This window comes from Oscarella lobularis, chromosome 1 (genome assembly GCF_947507565.1).
Source record: "Oscarella lobularis chromosome 1, ooOscLobu1.1, whole genome shotgun sequence".
Taxonomy (NCBI): Eukaryota; Metazoa; Porifera; class Homoscleromorpha; order Homosclerophorida; family Oscarellidae; genus Oscarella; species Oscarella lobularis.
Window position 1 is genome coordinate 537,921 of NC_089175.1, and position 18,998 is coordinate 556,918.

At 48.0% G+C, this 18,998-nt stretch overlaps 6 protein-coding genes and 2 long non-coding RNA genes across 21 annotated transcripts; 3 read left to right on the top strand and 5 right to left on the bottom strand.

Moving 5' to 3' along the window:
- The first annotated feature begins 10 nt into the window (after positions 1–10).
- LOC136198343 (protein KIBRA-like) lies at positions 11–5,177 on the top strand. Its single transcript, XM_065988261.1, has 29 exons — positions 11–184; positions 391–431; positions 486–554; positions 618–712; positions 765–821; positions 883–1,002; positions 1,060–1,139; positions 1,189–1,315; positions 1,383–1,457; positions 1,511–1,564; positions 1,615–1,682; positions 1,735–1,806; positions 1,863–1,944; positions 1,998–2,080; positions 2,133–2,222; positions 2,273–3,053; positions 3,106–3,143; positions 3,196–3,282; positions 3,331–3,417; positions 3,475–3,586; positions 3,641–3,712; positions 3,761–3,841; positions 3,892–3,990; positions 4,051–4,269; positions 4,323–4,409; positions 4,462–4,531; positions 4,585–4,649; positions 4,709–4,839; positions 4,900–5,177. The coding sequence occupies exons 1-29, from the start codon at positions 24–26 to the stop codon at positions 4,976–4,978; spliced, it is 3,282 nt and encodes a 1,093-aa protein (XP_065844333.1). The 5' UTR covers positions 11–23; the 3' UTR covers positions 4,979–5,177.
- On the bottom strand, positions 5,111–6,866 carry LOC136198379 (uncharacterized). Its single transcript, XM_065988331.1, has 6 exons — positions 6,815–6,866; positions 6,710–6,758; positions 5,779–6,654; positions 5,661–5,726; positions 5,481–5,605; positions 5,111–5,424 (listed from the first exon to the last, which is right to left on the bottom strand). The coding sequence occupies exons 1-6, from the start codon at positions 6,863–6,865 to the stop codon at positions 5,230–5,232; spliced, it is 1,362 nt and encodes a 453-aa protein (XP_065844403.1). The 5' UTR covers position 6,866; the 3' UTR covers positions 5,111–5,229.
- On the top strand, positions 5,251–7,326 carry LOC136198438 (uncharacterized). 2 transcript variants are annotated; one of them, XR_010672814.1, is made up of 4 exons: positions 5,251–6,692; positions 6,748–6,953; positions 7,020–7,157; positions 7,215–7,326. It is a non-coding gene; the product is annotated as an uncharacterized lncRNA (long non-coding RNA). The 2 variants fall into 2 exon arrangements; XR_010672813.1 differs by having other exon boundaries at positions 6,748–7,157.
- Positions 7,327–7,396: 70 nt separating this feature from the next.
- On the top strand, positions 7,397–18,385 carry LOC136198402 (uncharacterized). 12 transcript variants are annotated; one of them, XR_010672807.1, is made up of 17 exons: positions 7,397–7,462; positions 7,511–7,577; positions 7,634–8,715; positions 8,765–10,195; positions 10,261–10,440; positions 10,497–11,587; positions 11,637–11,916; positions 11,969–12,709; positions 12,763–13,058; positions 13,113–14,965; positions 15,021–15,217; positions 15,273–16,107; positions 16,157–16,889; positions 16,937–17,036; positions 17,084–17,288; positions 17,336–17,416; positions 17,465–18,385. It is a non-coding gene; the product is annotated as an uncharacterized lncRNA (long non-coding RNA). The 12 variants fall into 12 exon arrangements; XR_010672810.1 differs by having other exon boundaries at positions 17,336–17,411; XR_010672798.1 differs by having other exon boundaries at positions 11,969–12,482; positions 12,615–12,709; positions 17,336–18,385.
- On the bottom strand, positions 7,516–10,012 carry LOC136198348 (uncharacterized). The gene is made up of 7 exons (XM_065988272.1): positions 9,805–10,012; positions 9,681–9,744; positions 9,060–9,626; positions 8,161–9,006; positions 8,048–8,113; positions 7,868–7,992; positions 7,516–7,809 (listed from the first exon to the last, which is right to left on the bottom strand). The coding sequence occupies exons 1-7, from the start codon at positions 9,856–9,858 to the stop codon at positions 7,618–7,620; spliced, it is 1,914 nt and encodes a 637-aa protein (XP_065844344.1). The 5' UTR covers positions 9,859–10,012; the 3' UTR covers positions 7,516–7,617.
- Positions 10,367–12,633, bottom strand: LOC136198388 (uncharacterized). The gene is made up of 6 exons (XM_065988334.1): positions 12,053–12,633; positions 11,931–11,991; positions 11,024–11,878; positions 10,911–10,976; positions 10,731–10,855; positions 10,367–10,672 (listed from the first exon to the last, which is right to left on the bottom strand). The coding sequence occupies exons 1-6, from the start codon at positions 12,107–12,109 to the stop codon at positions 10,481–10,483; spliced, it is 1,356 nt and encodes a 451-aa protein (XP_065844406.1). The 5' UTR covers positions 12,110–12,633; the 3' UTR covers positions 10,367–10,480.
- Positions 12,723–14,492, bottom strand: LOC136198376 (uncharacterized). Its single transcript, XM_065988317.1, has 5 exons — positions 14,405–14,492; positions 14,293–14,350; positions 13,288–14,241; positions 13,099–13,226; positions 12,723–13,037 (listed from the first exon to the last, which is right to left on the bottom strand). The coding sequence occupies exons 1-5, from the start codon at positions 14,456–14,458 to the stop codon at positions 12,849–12,851; spliced, it is 1,383 nt and encodes a 460-aa protein (XP_065844389.1). The 5' UTR covers positions 14,459–14,492; the 3' UTR covers positions 12,723–12,848.
- On the bottom strand, positions 14,885–16,667 carry LOC136198365 (uncharacterized). 2 transcript variants are annotated; one of them, XM_065988303.1, is made up of 6 exons: positions 16,575–16,666; positions 16,451–16,514; positions 15,550–16,398; positions 15,438–15,503; positions 15,259–15,383; positions 14,885–15,196 (listed from the first exon to the last, which is right to left on the bottom strand). In XM_065988303.1, the coding sequence occupies exons 1-6, from the start codon at positions 16,626–16,628 to the stop codon at positions 15,005–15,007; spliced, it is 1,350 nt and encodes a 449-aa protein (XP_065844375.1). In that variant the 5' UTR covers positions 16,629–16,666; the 3' UTR covers positions 14,885–15,004. The 2 variants fall into 2 exon arrangements, with proteins under 2 accessions (XP_065844375.1, XP_065844367.1); XM_065988295.1 differs by having other exon boundaries at positions 15,259–15,503; positions 16,575–16,667.
- Positions 18,386–18,998: the final 613 nt, after the last annotated feature.

The following is an 18,998-nucleotide window of genomic DNA, read 5'->3' on the forward strand; positions in this document are numbered from 1 at the left end:
ACAATCCGATTCCTCCCCCCCGAATGCACTCGAGCTCGCACCCTCCGAAACATCGTCGCCTTTCGCCATTGTCGACGCTGCCGCTGCCGCCCGGCTGGGCCGTTCGCTACGCCGAGCCAGACGGCAAGCCCTATTACGTCGATCACAGGGAACGCAAGACGACGTGGATTCATCCGCGGGATTGGTACGCGCCTTCGAGTCTGACACGCCCTCCTTTTGGAATTCATCGTTGAGCGCGAATTCGTTCGAGTAGAAAAGTCGGGGATAGACAGGGTCGGGTCGCTGTTTCTTTGTTCTGTCGATGCCGCTAGGTAGTACAGCTGGCGTCGGTATAATAGTTCGGCAAAGGGGTGTTTTTTTTCCTAACCCTAACCCTTTTGGACTCTATAGGGAGACAAAGCCGCATTCGTTTGCAGACTGCGATGGAAGCGGTACGAGTGTTCGATACGCCGGGCGGCCTGTTTTCTGATCGTTTTGCAATCCAGAGTTACCTTACGGTTGGGAGGAGGAGTATGACGTCGAGTACGGTCGATATTATATCGATCACATTCGCAGTGAGATCTTTGACGCTGGCGAGTGCCATTTCCTTATAGAAAACCGACTTTTTCTTTTCGCAGAACGAAACCAAATCGACGATCCGCGAGAAGAGTTTTTGGCTGAAAAGCAACGTCAGCTCAAAGAGTACGTCGAAAAGGCGACGGTTGAATTATTGGTGAGGGCGAAGGACGTACGACTCGTGCTGTCAACATATCCTCTTTTCTCAGGACAAACAGGATATACGATCTGTGAAGAAGAAGCGACTCGAATTGGCCGAAGAAAAGGCATAGCAATATTTGATTGCATCGTTAGATAGGTTTAATTAATTAAATCGTTGTTTTTCAGGTTGAAGATCTGACTGCGATTTTGCAAGAGATGGAATGGAGTCGTAGCGGATATGGCAGAGATTTAGATGGAGCCGAATTCGAGGGACTTCGAAGAGAACTCGCCGAAGCGAAGGAAACAGTAAACGCACCTCTTTCAGTTTCAAACGTTACGCGTAGTTGTTTCTGTTTCTCCCAGGTCAACAAAAGGAGGATTGAGTGTGAGCAATCTAGAGCCGAAGTGGACTGTTGTCAGGAAGGATTGCGAACGCTTAGGAGGTAGTTTCTTTATTTTAATTTAAAAAGGAAGTTAAGGAATACTGTACAGAGTCGATGAAAAGTTGAGTTCTCACGGTTCGTACAAAGTGGAGGAGGCGCGAGCTATCATGGCCGAAGTGAGGGAGATACAAAACGCAATCGAGCGTGGGGAAGAAGAAAAGGCTCATCTCATGTTGGTACGTATGCGTTCTCTGTTTCGCCTATGGCGTGGATAGTGGTGATTGACGACATTCTTTTAAATAGCAATTGGCCGAATTGAGAGGTGATCTGAGTTCGAAATCGAGACGTAAACCACCGAAGAAGAAACGAAGGCACAAGGTACAGCAAGCAAAACGTGCTTATTTAAAATAACTGTTCTATTCTCACAAAAGCGCTGGGATCCAGCAATTCACGTTGACTCGGACTCGAGACAGAGAGACTCTGGGGTGAGTAATAAACACTGTGGAAGATTACCGGTTACATTGGCGATATTTAGAGAGGTAAATACCATCATCATCGCTCTACTGTTGCAGTGGAAGTTGAACTCGAGAAAGTCAAGCAAAGGTACCGGCTTGACTGGACATATTCACTGCCGTAGCTATAGGAGATTGCGTAGAGTATCAAATTTGGAATTACAGCTGACAGAAGTCGACGATCGGGCTGCGGCTCGCGGACACGAAAGAGACACGTAAGCTAAACGACTCTCGATTTTTGTCGTTTTTTCTCCACATTACTCCTCTTCAGACTGGCGCTTCTGACCGAGAAGGAACACCTGCTCAACGAATTGAAGCAGTACGATTTATCTCGCAAGACCAACGAGGAGAGAGTCAGTGCTACTGACTGAATGAGATGCTGTGATCGTTATTTTCTTGACCGTAGATAACTCTGGAATCCGAAATTGCTCGACTGGAGTCCGAAATTCTCGCATCTCGCCAGTATTCTAATAAAATCATGGCTGACAGGTTCAACATTGCCACACTCTTTTATATTATTCCATTTATAACCTTATTTCAGACTGGCCATGGAAGAAGAAAAGTCTCAGCTTCTGCAGAAATTACGCCTAGCCAATCGAACGGCCTGCCAACTCGAAGTCCAGCTAATGAGGTAGACATAGCAAAGACGCAACTCTTTCAACCTCAAATCTTCCTCTTCAGCGAAAGAAGCCGAGCTCAAGCTCAAGCCGACGTCCTATATCGAGGCGACAGTCAGCAATCGCTCCTATCAGCCGTCTCCAACGACACCTTTTTCCAAGCGGTTCAAGACGCCAAATCGAATCGCATGAGCTTCAGCGAACTATACGAACGCGTAACGGGAGCGCGCCCCGACTCCTCGCCGAACCCGCCCAGCTACGCATTACCGCCCGAGTATCCCCCGCGCGCCGCGCCGTATTACCCCATGCGTAGCATGTCGGAGGACGTGCTGCGAGAGCGCTCGCCGCCGCCGAGAACGTCGCGCGGCGGCGGCGGCGACCGAGCGCGGACTATCGTTCGACGCGATTCGGCGGTGCAGACGGACGACGAAGACAACGTCGCCGACGCCGCCTATTGGTTCGAACGGCGTACCGGGTTCGATCGGCGACGCGCCGGTCGAACGACTAGCGATCAGGCGATTCAAACCGACGACGACGATTCCGTGTTGCATCTCTCGTCGGCGAGCGCGCTGCGTCGACGAACCGATCCGCGCCGATCGGTCAGTTCCGTCGCTCTGCAGACGTCGTTTAATAGCGAGCCGGACGTTGCGGAAATAGCGCCGATAGCGTACGAATCGTCGGCGCCGCCGATGGATTTTTCGTCGCCGACCGATTCTCCGGCCTTGCCGGCGAGGAGGAGCTCGCGAGCGTCGATCCTGCGAGAGCAGAGCTTTCGGGCGCCTCCTGATAAGTCGGGTCAGTTGCTGGATGACGCGAAGAAAGCGAAACGTCAAGAAATGGCGAAGGTTTGCGATTGCGTGGAACTCGTTTTTTTAATTAATTTACGCGATTCTTTAGCTTATAGAAGAAAGGAAAGCCGTCACTGGATTCGCAATGTTTGTGAAAAACTTTGATTTGTATTTCTGTATTGACTGGGATTGTGAGTAGAACCGATTCGCACGAATCAATTGTCAGTGGGGTTTTCAAAGAGGATCTGTCAGCAGAGAAGGTACCACAAGTTCAAGTGGCAATCAAGTAAGTAAAAAATATTTTTTCGTTTTTCTTCCCAATGTTCCATTAAAGATACGAAATTGACAACAAGCAACTTCTTGTATCGGTCTACGAAGCCCGTAATCTGGTCATCGAAGGAATGACTCAGGATAGTAGAGTGTTAGTAATACAGTGGCGTAGAGTCGTGTCTGTTCTCAAAGGGGAATTTCCGCGTAGATATGTGCAGGCGGAGTTGCTACCGAGCGCCGCTTCTCCTCTCCGGAGCTTGCCCATTGTGTACGCTATCAGCCACATGTTTCATCAGGTCTTTGAAATATCGCTCGAACCGGTTGGTTTGCACAATCGTTTTCATCGGTTATACGTTTGATTGACTCTGCTTTAGGAAAAGTTGAAAGGAAAAGTACTTCAGATTACGCTATGGCACGTCTACGACGACGGCGACGACGATTGTCTGGTAAGAAAACAGAATCGTTGTTATAACAATTTAATTTACCTTATGCAGGGAGGAACTCAGATTGGCTTGGCCGATTTCAAAGGCGAGCCGTACCTACCGTCGAAATGGTACAATCTTCTGACAGAAGAGGTAAAGATAATCGCCCAGTTTACAAGCGAAAATGTACTTGTGCTATATAGGATGCTGAAGAAGTAGCCAAAGGACAGAGAAAGAGAACATATTCTCTAAGCGTAGCATCTCATCGAAAAGTCTCTACGACGTCGACAAGCGATTTGTCGGTAAATGATATCACATCCGCGCGGTCCTCCAAGATCTGAGCTTTCTTTTCGCACTCTAAGGATGCGAAGAGTGGAGATGTGCGTAGTCACGGTTCAAATAGTTCGACGGCCGTCGAAAGACGACGCTCGTTCTCTATTTCGTCTCGTCGTCCTGGCGACAAGCGGACAGCGATGCAACGTCGATTGACGAATCCCGCGATCATGTCCGCGGGAAGACCGGCGAGGCCGTCGTTGAGAAAAATTTCTACAATTGATGATTTGGCGGCTGGTAGTGTCGAGGTATACGTGCGCGTTAGTTAGTTAGAGACCCACGGTGACGATCAAAACGTTAGAGTAAGAGAGAACGAGCGCTCACCGCGCCCGGGGAACGAACGTCAATTGACTTGGAGCTAGATTTGGAATTGTCTAAAGCTGAGCACGTGCGTACTTTGTCTGGAATTGTGTCTCGTTAGCATTTCTCTGTTGGCTTAGAATAAAGTTACCGATGAAGTCTCGAATCTGAAGGAGATGAAGAAAGAACTAGAAGAAAGGAAAAGAAGAGGTGAGAAAACAATGAAAGGATTGATAAATTGGTTGAACATGAGCTTGTCGCAGGCGATAGCACTCTTCCTGACTGGTTTGTTAAGAACGAACAATTGCAGGCGCTTCTAGCTGAGAACGTAAAAATTTACAAGAAAATGAGACGATGGGAAATTTTAAGGGCCGTCTTCATTTTTAGTATGAGGAAAGTGTTGAAGACGCCAAATCCGATTCGGAAGACAGAAGAACGAGGTTGGTGAGAAGAGCATCACAGGAGGTGATGAGAGTCCGACAACATCAGAAAAAACGACCAGAACGTTTGAGCTTCCGGTCAGTAAGACGAAGCAGGAAAACGAGTCTTAATTAATTAAATTCGTGTCGACACAATAGGGAAAAGATGGCTTTTTTTACTACTGCCAAGGTCGAAATACCGCCTCCTCCTTCTCAAGATAGGAATGCAAGCTCCTAAAACGTTGGTTTGTTCAGGTACACTGTAGTTGTAGTTGGTAGAGAAGACAGCGAAATAGGCTTTTTGTTTCGCCTTGACTTCTCTCGACGTTTTGGCTTTAAGTGGTATCGGTATTTCATTGATTGGCTTTGAAGTTTGCACGAAAATCTGTATTTGTAAATGAAGCGGTTAGAGAGGAAAAGAAAGACGAGAACAGTAATGCCGGTGGTAAACGAGTAACACAAAATGTGCTTGTTTCAGAGTTTCCTCCTTCAGATTCTTTTGCAGTCGCAGGTCGTGATCATCGGGACGGAAACGTAGCTGCCGTCTCGCGTCAAAAACCTCGGACTGTATCTATAACCACGCGGAGTGCATTTGAACGGGCAATCTTTATTCCCCAAGTTCATGACGTCGTCGGATCCAGCCTCCTCGTCGCAAGTACCAGCACACTTGCCAACGTTGAATGTCTGAAGAGAGGAAAGCAACTGAACAGGTATCGATTACCAAGTGGGCTTGTACTAACTCTTATTCGTTCAGACGGAAAGCACGTGTCGCTATCAATGGTTTCGACGAAGTGCTTGAAATAGGGCATACGATAACACTGCGGCGTGCAGCTGCAGTTTGTGATAATCTCGACGCATTCCGGGCCTAGACGACCAACGTTTACTTCGCTATCGATTCGAGATTCAGAAACGTTGCTTACCGTACGGTCCTGTAATATCGACGCGACGTTTTGAAGCTGGCTGGCAGAAGAGCGGCTTTTGAGGGACTGCGAACGACATTGGATTACATTGAGTACGAATCAAATTACCGTTTCATACACGGAATGATTTGAATAATGTCTTCCAATGCAACTGCTTGAACTCTTTGCCGTGCGGAAACGTTACCTTCGCTGATGACGACGTTACCTTCGCTGATGACGACGTCACGCACATTGTCGGCCGGCAAAGGCACGAATGGAATTAGACGGCAGCTTCCGTCGCAATAGCCCACGTCGATTTCCCTCTCGAACATTGAATTTTGAAAGAAGACGATTTTCTTCGGCTGTCGTCGGCATCGGCTGAGGTCCAGACGTTTGCACTCGCAGCCGATGATTTTGTCGACTTTTTCTATTCCGGTGGCGAGAGGAACGTCGACGTGAGTCCACAGAGAAGGACGGCATCTTTTCCATTTCCAAGACGCATACGAGAGATTCGTTTGAATGTAATCGACTCCCGTGTCGTCTTGTACCGCGATGTGATAAAAGCCGTTGGTCGCGGCGTACTGAAAGACTTCGTGGGCAGGGCCGAAGGTAATCGTTTTACAGACAGAACTGCCCGGACGCCAGGAGGAGGACAACTTGGACGCATAAAGAATATCTTCTCTGTGTGTATTGTAAAAGAAGAACGAGTCGGTAGTCGTCAGTGGGTTCGACGACGCGTTTAGGCAAATTTTAACGCTCATTTTTGCTAGGTTGCGACATCCCTTGGGTGGCAGACGAACTGTGTGGGCAAACCATCCATCGACGGGGAATTCGTCGAAACCGACCAGTGGCCGTCCGTCTAGGATTGGACTCTCCACGAACTCTTGACTCGGCGAAGCCGGTTCGGGACCGACGAAGTAGTCAATCGTTCCGTCGGTGATAGTGACTTTCGACACATCGGTGCACGATCCGGCGCAGCTTCCAACGTCGACGGTAACGGGATTGCCTCCAATGCCTAGAGCAATCCAACTTGGAATACGGAAAGAGCCGCAGGTAGAAGAACTGTATACCGGGTCCGAATTTCTTGAATTGGCTTTGCACTCTGCAGCAGTCCTGTTGCTGAGGGAGAGAGAATCGACAGTCGCAAGTATCTTCTATAGTTCGGATAAACATACGCAATGGGAGAGGGCTGCCAAAGCAGTCACAAGGAAGACGACGATCTTCATTTCAGCTGCCGAATAACGCGTTCACAATTCGCCTGCTAGCTCTGCTGAACTTGCTGGTCTTTTATACGTGCCGAATGAAGGTTCAAAGGTTCGCCATCGAATTAGAATTAGCTTTACCGTATTATTGTTAGCTCTATTCTTGTTCTTGGTCAAGCTAAATTTGGATGTATTGAAATGTGAAAGGCACCTCTAAAAAGCGGAGAACCGGTTAATTAATGCAGAATCACGGGTTGCGTACGTGGCCGCGTCTCAACGCGCCAGGGCCGGGGCCCACTGCAAGACCTCTCGAACGGTGAGTCCGTATGCAGAATGAACGTTAGCGTCGCACACACACAACCATGTTGTTCAGGACGAAGATGAACGCATCTGAATATTTACGTTGGGTGTCTATTTTTACCTAAGCACTGCAAGCAGTGTTTGCTTAGTTAATGATTTACCGGCGCTGGATTTGGCCTTTCTATAAATGGTGCACAGTCCAAATGCGGTGTCTGTTGTTTCTTTTAAATTCTTGCTCTTGTCGTTCTTCTTTACGACTGACGGTTCGGTCGTACGACAGAGAAGGCGTGCCATCTCTAATTGGGTGAGAACTCTAATTGGGTGAGAAGGCGGAAAACGAGAGGAAGCAAAATGCAACAAAGGTTTTAGGAATGACCAGTGTTTGAGCACATCAGCGGTTAAAGAGAAAGAAAACAGAAAATCGTAGTGATAATGAGTAAGATGCTATGCGTCTAATTGTTTCAGAGTTTCCTCCTTCAGATTCTTTTGCAGTCGCAGGTCGTGATCATCGGGACGGAAACGTGGCTGCCGTCTCGCGTCAAAAACCTCGGGCTGTATTTATAACCACGCGGAGTGCATTTGACTGGGCAGTCTTTATTCCCCAAGTTCATGACGTCGCCGGATCCAGCCTGATCGCAATCACCAGCACACTTGCCGACGTTGAATGCCTAGAAGAGAGAAAAGCAACGTGAACAGGTATCAATTTGCAAGTGAGCTTGTACTAACTCTTCTTCGTTCAAACAGCAAGCCGTTGTCACCCTTAATGACTTCGACGAAGTGCTTGAAATAGGTCATACGATAACACTGCGGCGTGCAGCGGCACCTTTTGATAATCTCGACGCATTCTGAGCCTAGATGACCAAGAGTTACTTCGTTATCAATCCGAGGAGAGAAACGTTGCCGTACCGTACGGTCCTCTAATATCGACGCGTTGTTTAAAAGCTGGCTGACAGAAGAGCTGCTTTTGAGGGACTACAAAAGACATTAGGATTACTACGAATCAAATAACTGTTTCATACACGGAATGCTATCTGGAGAGGATGATGCTTGGGCTCTTTGCGATGCGGAAGCTTTCTTGCCGCCGATGGTGACGTCACGCACATCGTCGGCCGCCAAAGGCACGAATGGAACCTGGCGGCAACTTCCGTCGCAATAGCCCACGTCGATGGCCGTCTCGAATATTGAATTTTGAAAGAAGACGACTTTCTTCGGTTGTCGGAGACATCGGCTGACGTCCTGATTTTGGCACTCGCAGCCGATGATTTTGTCGACTTTTTCTGTTCCGGTGGCGAGCGGAACGTCGACGTGAGTCCACAGAGACGGAAGGCACTTTTTCGGAGACGCATACCAGAGAGTCGTTTGAATGTAATCGACTCCCGTGTCGTCTTGTACCCCGATGTGATAGACGCCGTTCGTCGCGGCGTACTGAAGAACTTCATCGGAAGAACTAAAGCCAATTGTTCTACAGCCGGAACTGCGCGGAGGCCACGAATCAAATAGCGTGGGCAAGCTGCGCGAATAAAGAACGTTGCCGTTGATTGGATGATAAAAGAATACCGAGTCGGTTGTCGTCAGTGAGTTCGACGACGCATTCAGGCATATTTTGACACTCATTCTGACTAGGTCGCGACAGTTGGGCGGCAGACGAACCGTGTGGGCGAACCATCGATCGACGGGGAATTCGTCGAAATCGACCAGCGTCCGTCCGTCTAGGATTAGACTGTTCACAAAGTCTGGACTCGGCGAAGCCGGTTCGGGACCGACGAAGTAGTCAATCGTTCCGTCGATGATGGTGGCTGTCGACACGCCGGTGCACGATCCGGTGCAGCTTCCAACGTCGACGGCAACGGGATTGCTTCCAATGCCTGTAGAGCACCGGATTTTACATCGCTAAACGAGGGCAGGTAGAAGAACATACCGGGCCCGAATTTCTTGCACAGAGAAGGACACGTTTTCGGAGACGCATACGAGAGAATCGTTTGAATGTAATCGACTCCCGTGTCGTCTTGCACTCCAATGTGATAAAAGCCGTTCGTCGCGGCGTACTGAAAGACTTTGTTGGATGGACCGAAGCCAATCGTTTTGCAATCGGAGCTGCGCGGAGGCCAGGCACCAAATAGGGAGGGCAAGCTGCGCGAATAAATCTTCTCTTCATTTTCTGTATCGTAGAAGAATAACGAGTCGGTTTTCGTCAGTGAGTTCTTCGACGCATTCAGGCATATTTTGACGCTCATTCTGGCTAGGTCGCGACAGTTGGGCGGCAGACGAACCGTGTGGGCGAACCATCGATCGACGGGGAATTTGTCGAAACCGACTAGCGTCCGTCCGGCTAGGATTGGACTGTTCACAAAGTCTGGACTCGGCGAAGCCGGTTCGGGACCGACGAAGTAGTCAATTGTGCCGTCGGTGATAGTGGCTTTCGGCACACCGGTGCACGATCCAGCGCAGCTTTCAGCGTCGACGGCAACGGGATTGCCTCCAATGCCTGTAGAGCACCGGATTTTACATCGCTAAATGAGCGGCAGGTAGAAGAACATACCGGGCCCAAATTTCTTGTATTGGCTTTGCACTCTGCAACATTTTCGGCTTTGCTGAGGTGGCTGCTACACAGAGAGAATCGACACGAGTCACAAGTTTGACGTGTCAAGTTGAATGAACATTACCAATTGGCAATGAGAGATGGCTGCTAGAGCAATGACAAGGAAGACTCTCTTCATAGCGCCTTCTTGCAGCAATGGATGTCCTGCGAGCTCTCTGCCAAACTTGCGGGTTTTTATACGCAATGGATTTCCCGTGGTTTTCCTGAGGTCGAGCTAAGTTCGGAACTTATCTGGTTTAGCCTCGGACTTTCTCTAGCCCATCCGGGGCATGTGCTCGGGAACGGTGAGTCTGAACGTTAGCGTCGCACACACACAACCATGTTGTTCAGGACGAAGATTAACGCATCGCTCTGAATATTTACGTTGGGTTTCTATTTTTACCTAAGCACTGCAAGCAGTGTTTGCTTAGTTAATTAATGATTTACCGGCGCTGGATTTGGCCTTTCTATAAATGGTGCACAGTCCAAATGCGGTGTCTGTTGTTTCTTTTAAATTCTTGCTCTTGTCGTTCTTCTTTAGGACTGACGGTTCGGTCGTACGACAGAGAAGGCGTGCCATCTCTCATTGGGTGAGAACTCTAATTGGGTGAGAAGGCGGAAATTCCGGAAAACGAGAGGAAGCAAAATGAGACAAAGGTTTTAGTGTTTGTGCACATCAGCGGTTAAAGAGAAAGAAAACAGAAAATCGTAGCGATAATGAGTAAGATGCTGTGCGTCAAATTGTTTCAGAGTTTCCTCCTTCAGATTCTTTTGCAGTCGCAGGTCGTGATCAGCGGAACGGAAACGTGGCTGCCGTCTCGCGTCAAAAACCTCGGACTGTATTTATAACCACGCGGAGTGCATTTGATCGGGCAGTCTTTATTCCCCAAGTTCATGACGTCGCCGGATCCAGCCTGATCGCAATCACCAGCACACTTGCCGACGTTGAATGCCTGGAAGAGAGAAAAGCAACGTGAACAGGTATCAATTTGCAAGTGAGCTTGTACTAACTCTTCTTCGTTCAAACAGCAAGCCGTTGTCACCCTTAATGACTTCGACGAAGTGCTTGAAATAGGTCATACGATAACACTGCGGCGTGCAGCGGCACCTTTTGATAATCTCGACGCATTCTGAGCCTAGAAGACCAAGAGTTACTTCGTTATCAATCCGAGGAGAGAAACGTTGCCGTACCGTACGGTCCTCTAATATCGACGCGTTGTTTAAAAGCTGGCTGACAGAAGAGCTGCTTTTGAGGGACTACAAAAGACATTAGGATTACTACGAATCAATTTACTGTTTCATACACGGAATGATTTGGATGCTATCTGGAGAGGATGATGCTTGGGCTCTTTGCGATGCGGAAGCGTTCTTGCCGCCGATGGTGACGTCACGCACATCGTCGGCCGCCAAAGGCACGAATGGAATTAGACGGCAGCTTCCGTCGCAATAGCCCACGTCAAGTGACGTCTCGAATATTGAATTTTGAAAGAAGACGACTTTCTTCGGCTGTCGTCGACATCGGCTGAGGTCCAGACGTTGGCACTCGCAACCGATAATTTTTTCGACTTTTTCCGTTCCGGTAGCGAGCGGAACGTGAACCTGAGTCCACAGAGAAGGACGGCACGTTTTCGGAGACGCATACGAGAGAATCGTTTGAATGTAATCGACGCCCGTGTCGTCTTGCACTCCGATGTGATAAAAGCCGTTCGTCGCGGCGTACTGAAAGACTTCATCGGAAGGACCGAAGCCAATCGTTTTGCAATCGGAACTGCGCGGAGGCCAGGCACCAAATAGCGCGGGCAAGCTGCGCCCATAAATGATTTCTTCATTTTCTGTATCGTAGAAGAATAACGAGTCGGTAAACGTCAGTGAGTTCGACGACGCATTCAGGCATATTTTGACGCTCATTCTGGCTAGGTTGCGACAGTTGGGCGGCAGACGAACCGTGTGGGCGAACCATCGATCGACGGGGAATTCGTCGAAACCGACTAGCGGCCGTCCGGCTAGGATTGGACTGTTCACAAAGTCTGGACTCGGCGAAGCTGGTTCGGGACCGACGAAGTAGTCAATTGTGCCGTCGGTGATGGTGGCTTTTGGCACACCGGTGCACGATCCAGCGCAGCTTCCAACGTCGACGGTAACGGGTTTGCCTCCTATTCCTAGAGCAATCCAACTTAGAATACAAGAAGAGCCACAGGTAGAAGAACATACCGGGTCCGAATTGCTTGAATTGGCTTTGCACTCTGCAGCATTTCAGTAGCTGAGGTGGTCGCTGCAGCGGAGAGAATCGACAGTCGCAAGTACGTTCTATGTCTCAGTTCGAATGAACATACGATTTGGCAGTGAGAGAGGGCCGCCAGGGCGATCACAAGGAAGACTGTCTTCATCATTTCACAGTTCGCGGTGGATGTACTGCTAGCTCTGCCAAACTTGCGGGCTTTTTATACGGAATGGAGAGGGTTCAAAGGTTCGATCGAAGCAGTTGAACTTCACACTGAATATCCGCATTGACTCTATTCTTGTTCTGACCGTTGTTGCCACAGAAATGGCCTTCTTGATCAAGCTAAATTTGGATGTTGGAACCTTCAGAAGCACGCTTATCAGCAGAGAACTGGTTAATTCAAGTAAGTAGTGGTCCGGTTGCGTGACCGCGTCTCGACGCGCCCGGGGCCCACTGCAAGGCCTCCTAACTGTAAGTCCGGATGCGGAATGTCAGCGCCACCGTAACCATGTGACAGGACGAAAATGAAAGCATTTCTCTGGGTAGGTGTCCATTTTACCTAGGCACTGTTTTTGCTTCTTAGTGGTTAGCTGGTGCTGGATTTGGCATTTCTATAAATGGTGCACAGAGTCCTATTAATAATTAATTGCGGTGTCTGTTGTTTCTTTTTAAAGACGCCACGCCTTGTCTGACGCTCAGATGTCGTACGACGGAACTGGCGGTCTTGAAGAAGAACGACAAAAGCAAGAATTGGACGAGAAGGCGCAGAGTGAGACAAAACGCAAAACGCAACAAAAGTTTTACGAATGACCAGTATTTCAGCACATCTGCGGTTGGAGAGAAAGAAAACATAAAACCGTTGTGATGACGATGAGTGATGCTATACATTTGTTTCAGAGTTTTTTTCGTCAAATTCTTTTGCAGTCGCAGGTCGTGATGAGCGGGACGGAAACGTAGCTGCCGTCTCGCTTCAAGAGTCTTGCGTATTCATATCCACGAGGGCTGCATTTGTCTGAGCAGTCTTGATTCCCCAAGTTTGTGACGTCGCTGTGTACAGCCCGATCGCAAGTACCAACGCACTTTCCGACGTCGAACGTCTGCATACAAAAACACCCAACGTGAATAAGTAATCATTTTCAAGTGGGCTTGTATGCTAACTCTTTTCTCTGCAGACAGAATGCCGTTCGGTTTTTTCTTGGAGACTCCGACGACCTGCTTGAAATAAGGCATACGATAACACTGCGGCTTGCATTCGCACTGTTTGACGACTTCGACAGTTTCCAAACCTGGACGACATAAATGATTTTTGTTAATTAATTAATCAACTCGAGGGGAAGAGCTGCATACCATGCGGTCCTCTAAGATTGACGCGGTCTATTGAGACTGGCTGGCATGTGAGCTGAGGAGGATCTAAAGCTGGGACTGGAAAGGCTTGGGGTTGCTGAGGATCTGAAGCTGGGACTGGAAAGACTTGGGGTTGTCCTGATGCGGAACCGTTCTCTTTATCCTGATCGATGGTGGCGTTACGCACATCGTCGGTCGGCAAAGGCACATGCGGAACCTGGCGGCAACTTCCGTTGCAATAGCCCACGTCGATTGTCTTCTCAAATTTTGAATCTTTATAGAAGACGACTTTCTTTGGTTGTCGGAGGCATCGGCTGTCGCCTTTCTGTTGGCACTTGCAGCCAATAATTTTATCGACTTTCTCTATTCCCGTAGCGAGAGGAACGTCGACGGGTGTCCACAGAGAAGGAATGCACTTTTGCTGAGACTCATACGAGAGAGTCGTTTGAATGTAATCGACTCCTACCTCGTCTCGTACGATGACGTGATAATAGTTGTTTCTCACGGCGTACTGAAACACTTTGTCGGATGGACCGAAGTTAATCGTTTTACAGCCGGAACTCATCCAGCGCCAGTAACCATCAAACAGCTTGACTAACGTGACTTCATAAAGAGACTCTTGTTTGAGTGGATCCTCGAAGATTAATGCGTCGCCATACTCTGTGTTCGATTCCGATGCATTCAGGCAAATTTTGACGCTCATTCTGGCTAGACTGCGACAGTTGGGCGGCAGACGAACCGTGTGAGCAAACCGGTCATACTTATGGGAAAATGTGTCAAAACCGACCAGCAGCCTTTGGTCTAGGAGTAGACTGTGGATTAGGTATGGACCCAGCGAAGCCGGTTCGGGACCGACGAAGTAGTCAATTGTGCCGTCGGTGATGGTGGCTGTCGACACGCCGGGGCACAATTCGGGGCAGCTTCCAACGTTGACGGCAACGGGATTGCCTTCGATGCCTGTAGAGCGCCCGACTTCACGTCACTATAAAATGAGCAGGAAGAACATACCGGGTCCGAATTTCTTGAATTGACTTTGCACTCTGCAACATTTCCGTTGAGGTGGCCGCTACACAGGGAATTGACAGTCACAAGTATACGTTGTCAAGTTAGATAAACATACGTTTTGACAGTGAGAGATGGTTGCTAGAGCAATCACAAGGAAAAGTGTCTTCATACCGCCTTCCTGTATCAATGGGTGTACTGCTAGCTCTCTCGGTCAGAGTCTCTTATTATACCGAAAGGAGAACAATGGAACTCCAAGCGGAACTTAAAGCGACCGCATGGACGCTATCCTAACTTGTTTTCACAGAATTTACAAATTGCTTTCTTAGACTGGCGACGTCCTTACCGCCCCCGGCCGGAACCCTCCTACGGCCAAAGGCTTCCGTACAATCCGTTCGGATGTTATGCCCACGCACAGTTACATGCAGGATGCCGCTATGAAAGTACGTACATTTCATTGGTAGGTATTCATTTGTCATTGTTTCTAATGTGGTTTTGCGTTTTCAACGATTTTTAACGATGCCACGCCTTCTCAGCGACAGGAGCAAGAATTGGGTGAGAAGGCGCAGAGTCAGAAAACGCGAAAGAGCAAAACGCAAAAGTTTTACGAATGACTAGTGTTTCAGCACATCTGCGGTTGCATGGTGAGAAAGAAAACAGAAAACCGTAGTGATAACGAGTAAGATGCTACGTATGCGTTTGTTTCAGAGTTTTTTCTTCAAATTTTTTTGCAGTCGCAGGCCGTGATGAGCGGAACGGAAACGTAGCTGCCATCTCGCGTCAAGAATCTCGAAGTGTATTTATATCCACGCGGGCTGCATTTCACTGAGCAGTCTTTATCTCCCAAGTTCGTGACGCCACTGTAGGCAGCCTGATTGCAAGTACCAACACACTTTCCGACGTTGAATTTCTGAAGAGACAAAACCCCAACGTGAACGAGTATTAATTTTCAAGTGGACTAAGTAGGCTAACTCTTCTCTGTTCAGACAGAAGACCGTTCTCGTCCTTGAAGACTTCGACAAAGTGCTTGAAATACGGCATACGATAACATTGCGGCTTGCATTCGCATTGTTTGACAATCTCGACGCACTCCGAACCTGGACAACACAAATGATTTTTGTTAATCAACGCGAGGGGGAAAAGTTCCATACCGTACGGTCCTTTGATATCGACGCGGTCTATTAAGACTGGCTGACATATGAGCTGCTTTTGAGGATCTACAACAGACAATTAAATTGCATTGACTACAAATCGTTTTCTTACATGGAAAGATGTGGATGCTTTCTTCAGCCACTTGGGCTTTTCTTGACGCTGTAGCGCTTCTGCCACTAATGGTGACGTCACGCGCATCGTCAGCAGCCAAAGGCACATACGGAACCTGGCGGCAACTTCCGCCACAATAGCCCACGTCGATGGCCGTCTCGAATATTGAATTTTGAAAGAAGACGACTTTCTTCGGTTGTCGGAGACATCGGCTGACTTCCTGATTTTGGCACTCGCAGCCAATGATTTTGTCGACTTTTTCTGTTCCGGTGGCGAGCGGAACGTCGGCGTGAGTCCACAGAGAAGGAAGGCACTTTTTCGGAGACGCATACCAGAGAGTCGTTTGAATGTAATCGACTCCCGTGTCGTCTTGTACCGCGATGTGATAGACGCCGTTTGTCGCGGCGTACTGAAAAACTTCGTCGGAAGAACCAAAGCCAATTGTTCTACAGCCGGAACTGCGCGGAGGCCACGAACCGAATAGCGTGGGCAAGCTGCGCGAATAAAGAATGTTGCCGTTGATTGGATGATAAAAGAATACCGAATCGGTTGTCGTCAGTGAGTTCGACGACGCATTCAGGCATATTTTGACTCTCATTCTGACTAGGTCGCGACAGTTGGGCGGCAGACGAACCGTGTGGGCGAACCATCGATCGACGGGGAATTCGTCGAAACCGACCAGCGTCCGTCCGTCTAGGATTAGACTGTTCACAAAGTCTGGACTCGGCGAAGCCGGTTCGGGACCGACGAAGTAGTCAATCGTGCCGTCGATGATGGTGGCTGTCGACACGCCGGTGCACGATCCGGTGCAGCTCCCAACGTCGACGGCAACGGGATTGCCTCTAATGCCTGTAGAGCACCGGACTTTACATCGCTAAAATGAGCAGGTAGAAGAACATACCGGGTCCGAATTTCTTGTATTGGCTTTGCACTCTGCAACATTTTCGGCTTTGGTAAGGTGACCGCTACACAGAGAGAATCGACACGAGTCACAAGTTTGACGTGTCAAGTTGAATGAACATTACCAATTGGCAATGAGAGATGGCTGCTAGAGCAATGACAAGGAAGACTCTCTTCATAGCGCCTTCTTGCAGCAATGGATGTCCTGCGAGCTCTCTGCCAAACTTGCGGGTTTTTATACGCAGGAGAACAATGGAGTTCCAAGTGGAACTTCGAAAAACCGCATGGGGTCTATTCTGACCACAGAACCTATGAATTGTTTTCCCGTGGTTTTCCTGAGTTGGAACTTATCAGCGAAGGAGCTGCCGAGCATGTCAATCAATGATCAAGTCTTTGAAAACGAAGTAAAACCGCAAACGGTTTTGGATGCCTTTGTCGACGTATGTTGAGTTCATTTCAGTTGATTGATTCTCTATTTCGTTTTTAGCGGGTTTTGAAAGCTGGGATCACGCCTATGATTAGTGTTGCTGCTGGAAGGGTGCACGAAAAACGTTTTCGTTTCTTTATGTCTGGTGCCGTGGGCAAACGTAAGCATGGGTGATTTATTTAGAAAAGGTTTCTAATAATACGTTAGGGTTAGGCAATGGAGTTCCAAGTGGAACTTCGAACAACCGCATGGGGTCTATTCTGACCACAGAACCTATGAATGGTTTTCCCGTGGTTTTCCTGAGGTCGAGCTAAGTTGGAACTTATCAGCGAAGGAGCTGCCGAGCATGTCAATCAATGATCAAGTCTTTGAAAACGAAGATATTGAAACGGTTTTGGATGCCTTTGTCGACGTATGTTGAGTTCATTTCAGTTGATTGATTCTCTATTTCGTTTTTAGCGGTTTTGAAAGCTGGGATTACGCCTATGATTAGTGCTGCTCGAAGGGTGCATGAAAAACGTTTTCGTTTCTTTATGTCTGGTGCTTTAGAAAAGGTTTCTAATAATACGTTAATTTTGTCCTTTCTAGACATAAAGTTTTCTGCGCGCCCGTTGGTGGTTGGAAACGCACAGCTGCCCACTGACAGGATATTTGACATCGAACTTACGAGTTTGGAGCAAATCAATAATCTAGACAAAGAGCTCGAAGAAGATTCCTTTGTCCAGCCGGCAGTGAAAACTTTTTCAGCGACTTATTTCCTCGTGACGCCAAATTTCTTGTTTCGACCTACGGTCGGCAAAAACCACTCAACGAAACCTGAACGGATGTGGAACATCTTGAAGACCATACGTAACCGATATGGCGTCAATGAAGTGCATTTGATCTACGTTGTTGCGCCTCCGGTTCTTAATATTTGGAAAAGAAGAAGGCACGATACACGTACGATGAAGAAGGATTTTTCTCATCTACGACGAAACAGACGAAATCTGGTAACAAGAAGGCGCGAATAGATCTCACTATCGAAGGCTTCACTTTGAAAGAATATGTTGTGAGTGTGGCGCGCCTCAGCTGTGTTGATTCATCCCAGTGACCCGGCCGTGACTGACAAAACACATGTGTTCCTTTTCCCTTTATCCTTATTTATGGAGCCGACCACCACAGTTGTACGGGTGGAGCCCGTATAACGACGGAGGGAGGCTCTTTCAAACGTGATCTTAGGGCCGGAAGTGTCTGTATGTATGTCTGTCTGTCTGTCTGTCTGTCTGTCTGTCTGTCTGTTCGTCACGCTCGGCATTGTGACGTCACATAAGAAAAACCCTCACTTTGTAAAGCGCATGCGTGACATAGGGCCGAAAACGGTGACCCGAAAAAGGCGATTTACGGCGCGAATAAAGCGTTTTTTCTTTCAGAAACGAAAAAAATGCTTAGAAACCCTTATTTCCAATTGATCTGTGCTATTTTCCGTGTTATAAATGCGCTGAGAAACCGAAACAACTGTTTTTATTGTCACGCTCTGACGTCACAATCAAAAGTATCCAGTCACATGTACAGTATATGGGTGGGTATGTACGCGTGTACGGGTAACAGGAAATATGACCCGTACACTTCCCGTACACATGCATAGGTCCTCCTCAAATACAGAGCACATTATCAAATACAGAACAGTGCGTGCCAGCATAAATGGCCAAACGGGACTTTTAGTAGCGCGCGAGGAATTCAGAGCGTAGTTTACATTTGGCGTAGTTTTGACGTTTGATCGTCACATCAAGGATTTCCAATGAAGTCTAGCATTTCTATTTACGTCTATTTTGTAAGAAAACGGTTTTGATTTCACCGCAGACAACGTTTCTATACGTTTTGCTAAGACACAGAAAAGTTCGTTTTTTTCCAGTTTCAAACAACATATGACGGCTTTCATAAACTTATCTGTCACTTTATACCATTTTCTAAAACTTCATTATCTTTGATTTTCAATACAGTAATTCGGTGGAAAGAAACGGATGTCACGTGACGTAAATAGAAATGCATTTTTTTCCGTTAGGGATCAAGTTAGAAAGAAACTCACTCTATAAATGGCTTCTCACGTGCATTGTTTAGAAATTTATTATCGGCGAATTTGAAA